Source organism: Egretta garzetta, unplaced genomic scaffold, assembly GCF_000687185.1.
Source record: "Egretta garzetta isolate BGI_Z169 unplaced genomic scaffold, ASM68718v1 scaffold131, whole genome shotgun sequence".
Lineage (NCBI taxonomy): Eukaryota > Metazoa > Chordata > Aves > Pelecaniformes > Ardeidae > Egretta > Egretta garzetta.
The window spans coordinates 190,431-196,777 of NW_009258478.1; the positions used below are offsets into that span (position 1 = coordinate 190,431).

At 45.0% G+C, this 6,347-nt stretch overlaps 1 protein-coding gene across 1 annotated transcript in view; it reads right to left on the reverse strand.

Annotated features, from left to right (window-relative positions):
* The window catches only part of RPTOR (regulatory associated protein of MTOR complex 1), a 163,041-nt gene that overhangs the window by 103,821 nt on the left and 52,873 nt on the right, over positions 1–6,347 (reverse strand). Inside the window, exon 7 of the mRNA XM_035899198.1 lies at positions 2,992–3,167. Within this exon, the coding sequence (XP_035755091.1) occupies positions 2,992–3,167 (176 nt within the window). The remainder of the gene's footprint in view (positions 1–2,991; positions 3,168–6,347) is intronic.

The window sequence follows — 6,347 nt, forward strand, 5'->3', positions numbered from 1 at the left end:
CTTATTTACACAACTCGCATGGAGAAAATACAACCGCAATAATGCCAGGGGCTGCCAAAGGAGCAGAAGCTTCACCAGAGGACAGAGGAGACATTTTCTGGTGGGCAGTAAGCAACAGGCATAATCAGGGGATTAGATGTAGTGGGAAACGCCTTTCTGCCCAGGAGTTCGTGTGGCAACCTCAGCATGGACCCCAAGAAGAGCCGAGGTTAGCAGTTCCCAAACCTCCCCCCGAGCTGCATTTTTACAAACGCGTTTCCTGTCAAAGGCGAACGAGACCAAGCCTGAGAATCCCTCAGGCTTCTGCCAGGTATAGCCCTGCTCGAGAACCTGCCCTGGCCACCCCCAGCCACGTTCCCATGGAGAAGAAGCAACAGGAAATTCCTGAGCAGATCATAATAAATAAAAAAGAAAAAAAAAGCCAAAACCACCACACCCCCCCCCAACCATAGGCCACCACACTTCCTCAGCCCGTGTCACACTGCTGTGTAAGCCGTCTAAATGGTTGGAGGGGACTTCCAAAGCCAAACCAACCAACCAAAACCCCACCACACTGAAAGCAAACAAAAACCCTCTAACAAAGCCTCAGCATTTTCACTTTAAGTATGGCACAACCTGAGAATTACGGTTCTGATACTTGGAAGGGGGGGGGAGAACCCCGCGTCCCAGTGCCAAGAGCTTTCATTTCATGTACAAAACTTCAGCCTGCTCGAAACCGGATCATCGTCAGCAGGCATCAAAGCCTATGCCAGGGATTCCCATGAGGGTTTTATGAATTAGTGAAAACAACAAAAATTAAGTGGTGTCGCTGTGTCCGCACAGTATTGATTTAACACACATGCACGGTAACGAGCTGTCCAGAGCGGCCGCAGCGTATCCGCCCTGCAAAGCGACCGTTCCCTGCTGCTCTCCACAGAACCGTGGTGTTCTGGTGCAAACACTCACCCCGGAGCTTGATCTCAAACTCTCATTCGGTGGACTTGGCAGCGTTAGGTCTGCAGTTGGACTCGATGATGTTAAAGGTCTTCTCCAACCTAAATGATTCCATGATTCTATGATCTGCTGAATCCTGTGTCACTTCTTGCTTCATTTATTGGTTGCGGACTTCACTCAACAATTAAAAAACCATCATCTGTATTTACCAGGTTGCATTCCTTATCATCTGCTGCTCGCCTTGAGCTAATCAGGCGGCACGCTCAGTTAAATTCCAAAGTCCTTCTCCATAGGCAAAGCCAGCAGAGATCACAACTCCTTCACATTTGGAAAGCAGCGACCCGACAGCAGCCATGTGCTGAAAGTAGCTCCCTGCAGCCACATTTTCCTGGGTATAAACCCCAATATTTCTCAAAGTTTCCCTAATGGATTTATATTTTTTTTGCCACATAGTAACTGTCCTTAGCTTTTAACGAGAAGGATTTACGCAGGCAGCTTGAGAATATTCACGCAGCAGGCAGAGCTCAGGGCTAGCCCACCGCCGCATCAGCATCGGGAAGAGCTGGCTAGCGCAGCTCCGCGGCCAGGCGGCCGCTTCACCAGCAAGGAGCAGTCACCGCATCGGCTACACTGGAAGTTAACCTCCTCTTCCCTTCCAGCTCTCCCAGAAGGGAAGCACATCGTTCTCTCAGGATTAGCCGAGATTAAACGCCTCTGGCTCATCGGCAGGCTCGGTCCTGTTGTGTATCTGAAAGTGCTCAGTGAGCTTTGCCGAGCAGTTGGTACAGCAACCAGACCGGTGTCTTAGAAAAACACCATTTACAGTGGAAGAAGGAAAAAGTAAGATGAAAGGGATTCTAAAGCTACAAGAAGAGCACACGCCTGCCTCACTTTTTTGGAGGTTTGCCATTCCTTGGCTGAAACTCCAGGCTAATCTCCCATTAATTCAGACTCCTGGTCCATGATACCTGGGTCAGAAAAATCATTTTCTTACTCACTCTCTCAAAACCTTCCCTCAAAAACACTCCCAATGTCACTGAAGCTCTTTGTCCTGCTTCTCAAAATTATCCAGGACTTCTGCCAGGGTTTACAAGCTGTGACTCTCTTCTGCGAGAAAACACCCTCTGAGCTCAGGAAATCAAAAATAGGACAAGAAATTAAACAGGATCTTGTGCTGCCCCTCACATGAGCAAAAGGTATCAGTTAAAGCCACTACGTATCGAAACCAGAGCCTGATCAAATTAACTCACTTGGTTTGTTGCTTATATAAACCAGAAAGACTCTAAGAGTTCTAAGTCGCTACGACTCTCTCCAAAAGACAGCTCACGACTCCTGAAGCTGAGTTTGCTCGATTGCTCACCACTGCCTGCAACATCTAAAGCTTTCTGCCTGCTTTAACCTTCTGCAGGTTTTTCAAGCAAAATGTGCCGATGGGAATGACTCGACAGAGCTACGTACCAGGGTGCACACGCTGGATTCCTCACACCATGTCCTCAGGTGGCACCACAATTGCTCGTGATCTTCTCTGTTGTTGAGTAAAAACATTGCTCTTCGAAAGCTCCTGCTGTCTATAGCAGCCTTTTACAGCTTTCTGCCCAATTAACTTGGTACGTCATTCCGTAACGTCTCTCTCTGATTTATTGCTCAATTTCTTTCACTACAGCGTTATTTAATGCTGCTGTATTATTTACAGCAACTGCAATACTTGGAATATGATTTGTACAAAGGACAACTTACAAAAAGTTGTATCGTGCTACATGCTATTTCTGCTCTCTGAAGAAGCAGATATTTAATTCCCAGAACAGTAAATCCCTTAATCTGAGCAAACCTAGCTATTGAGCTGGAATCTAAAATGTAATAAGTAGAAGATAACAATATTTTCACCTTTCGAGTTCTGATTAATAAAACGCTGTCCCAAATGCATAGTTCAAATCCTGTAATTCAATATTGCAGAGAAACTTTAGGTCAGATGAAGCATTTGGATTAACAAATCCATCACTTCAACAAACAAGCTACACAAATCACGCGCTTGCCTTCAACAGCAGGGAAGACACTCACCATCTCAGAGCAATTTTGATCGGCGTAGTAAGGCATGATGTGAAAAGGTCGGCTGGCAGGTCAGGGATCATGGGTAGCAACTCGTTGGCTTCGCAGGCTGCCAGCTGAATGCAGTTCTTCATCGAGGGAGGCAAAGGCATTTGAGCAAGGGGATGGTTTGGGTTAATTGCAGCTACCTGGGGAGACCAAGGAAATGACTCAGGTGGTGAATCGGTAAAGTTAATTTCTATATCATTTTGAAAAAAACCAATGAAGGGCTGTCAAAGTTCGACAGATCTCTGGATTTGGACAAATTTATGACTCTGGTAGCACCAGCCATAGTTTTAACTCACATACAGTTAACAGTATTTAAGTGTATTTACCATAACAATACCAGACACCAAACCCAGCAACTTGCAACAGACCAAGCTGTGATGGACACTTCAGAGTCTTGGGTTCACATCCGCCAGCTTGGAGTCAAGCTCCGTGGAAGCAAGTTGGGGTAATTATTCTTTCTTTTACATTTAGGCAAAACCCATCCTTCCTGTGGCTCATAACCATCCACCACAGACGGCAGAATAGCTCCAAATGGAAAAACGTGACCATTTGGCTGCAGTAGGCAGCGTTTGCTGCCATGGGGCACAAAGACACCGCCTGTTGGTGAGCCAAAGCATCCTGAACCCGCTGTGTTTCTCCCCATACATCTTTCTGCTTCAGAGCAAAAAGGTCAAACTGGGAACAGAGAAAGTCACCACGTGTAAGTAGAGAGGCTACCTGCAAAAAACCCAAATGACCCCAACAGAAAAAGAAACATGCAGTCTTCTGCACCGCAGATCTTAACCTCCGGATGGAAAAATGTGGTAACTTCTGCTCTAGGCAGTGAATGTTACACTGAAAAACAACTCTAAAGTAAGGTCTTTGCATCTCAAGATCTAGAACTATTCTAACAAGGCATCATTTTCCAATACTCGTTTAGTTTACACTTAATTGGGCATAACCACTTCTTTAAAATCCTCCGAAGTGAGACACGTGCTCGTGCAGATTCCATGCTAGCCATGGGCTGATGGAGCACATTGGTCCGATGGCATTTGGGCATCTGCAGACAAGAACCAGCTCTGCATAACTGCTGCTCTTTCGCTCCGTGTGCTGCAGATCAATTTTCAAAAGGCAAGAAAGAATGGGAAACAGCGCAGACACATGGGCATACGCAGGGCTTTTTGTTCAATCGGGGTCAAGTCTGCTGTGAAAGAGTCGAGCTTCTAAAATTCTGACCCACGCTATGGCAACCAATTAATCTGTCCAAACATCAGCCTGTAAAGTAGAAATACCATATGTACCAATATTCCCATTTTTCAAAACCAGAGTGATTCTCCTAATCAAAATCTTTATCGAGAATGATTTTGGAGACTATAATTCGCCGAATGAAAACCATAGATAATCTTTGCGGTGCCTTTCTGAAACAGGTAAGCAAAATCAACACTTCAGCCACCCAAAATTTTGATCTGAGGTACTCAAAGGTTCTTAAGGAATAGATTGAAGAAGTGTAACCCGTGCAGCGTCTTCATTGCCCTTTATGTACGAGTTAGAAAGCAGAGACCTGTCCAAGCGATCTGCTCGCCGTGTTAGCACAGACAGCAGAAGCACCACCTATTTTCAAAGACCCAACACTTCAGCCAGTTTCTTTTTTTTTTTTGCCAACTGAGTAAGGTGACACAGTTGACTAAAAACTCATTCTTTAGCATCTTTATGCGTGAAATATTCTGTCTGTCTGAAGAGGAAATCCATTTGGTGTCTCAGCAGGGTCGATGGGGAACAGAGAACTTGTGTTACAAACCAGGAGCCTGGCACGATCGTACACCTCTTGCCTCGCAGAGCAACCCGATAGCTGTGGAGAAGTTTCAGATGCTGTTTCACAAATTCTGCAACCTATTAAGTTTTTTGATTCTTTAGTATTTTTTTTTCCACTCAAATCCCAGAGGCAGCAGTGACACACTTCAGCTTCTCAAGTTGTCCAAATTAGCTAAGACCTGTCCTTGCTCTCAGCTGAGTTGTGCTGCTTTCAGCAAAGATTCATGCTGTACCCTGGGTGGAAATGAAGCTACGCTCAAGTCATCACTTGTTCTCTGGTGACACTTACTGCACTTCTCAATAAAACTTAAGCTATATGCTAAGAACAAAAAAAAAAGGTAATTAAAATGCTGAAAAGATCTTTTATTTGAGGAGAAAGGCATGAGAGACGGTGTGGAAAGCATTAGCTCTTCACAGATTTATAAATACAGAGCAGTCAAACTGCTTAGCTATGGCTATTCGTTTCCTAAAGAAAGACTTGCCCTCTGGGCTTCCTCACAAACGGGCTCCGTAGGTGGGAAGTACATTTAGATGGATTTGCTGCTTCCTGAGCAGGGTGAAACACTGACAGCTTGGCAGTCGTCGTGGTCTGGTAGAGCCCCTCAGCTCTGACGGGGAAGCAGCTCGTACTCCACGACCAGCTCCGCTCTTGGCTTCTACACAGTAAGACAAACTAAAGGAGCTGACACACGCAGTGTAAATATTTGTCCATTAGGAGATGAACTATTAATAACCATAAAGGGAACATACCGTGCCAGCTAGTAATTACAGACCTTGTTAGACTTCTAGGGATAATGATGTAGCAAAACAGTCTTTTACAAGTAAAAGGAGAGGGAAAAAAAAAGAGGGTCGAGTAAAGCCCACTATGAACATTTATTTTTGCATCCTTAGAACATCCCCTGAAGTCAGATTTTCTAAACTGCTTGGCTCCTTCATAAATGTAACCCAGGGCAAGATACAGAACAAGTATAACGCTAAAGAAAGACTGAAAGACATAAACTGGCAAAAACGTCCCCATCCGCAACTGTAGGAATAGCAAATAAAACGATGTAAAGTTACCTCACATGAAAGGTTATCAAAATTATCAATATGAATTCATCTACAGGCTTTAATTGCTTTTTGCATATGTCAACAGTTTCCGTAAGCCATCGATCAGACGCCGCCCTTGCAGCAGGCCGTGGCCAGCTCACAACTCCCTGCAGCAGGAACGCCATCTCAAAGCAAAGCGATGCGAATTTTCCCCTGGAAGCTTTGGAAGTAAAAATTCCTTGCTATCAGCAGAGTACTTCTTGTGTTACTTATTGCTATTTCAGGGCAGCTGGCAATCCACAGCCTTTCAGGCAAAATAATAGTGGTGATATTAATTTATCAGTTATACCGAAATATGCTGTCGTAAGACGGTGGTAATTAATTCATTCTGAAAACAGGTAATAGCTGCCCCAGCGAGGGAGCACTCGGGTTTCTGCTTGCAAGCACTCCGTTTATCCAGAGGAAGAGCTAACGGATCTGCAAGTGTTCCCACCTGCAAT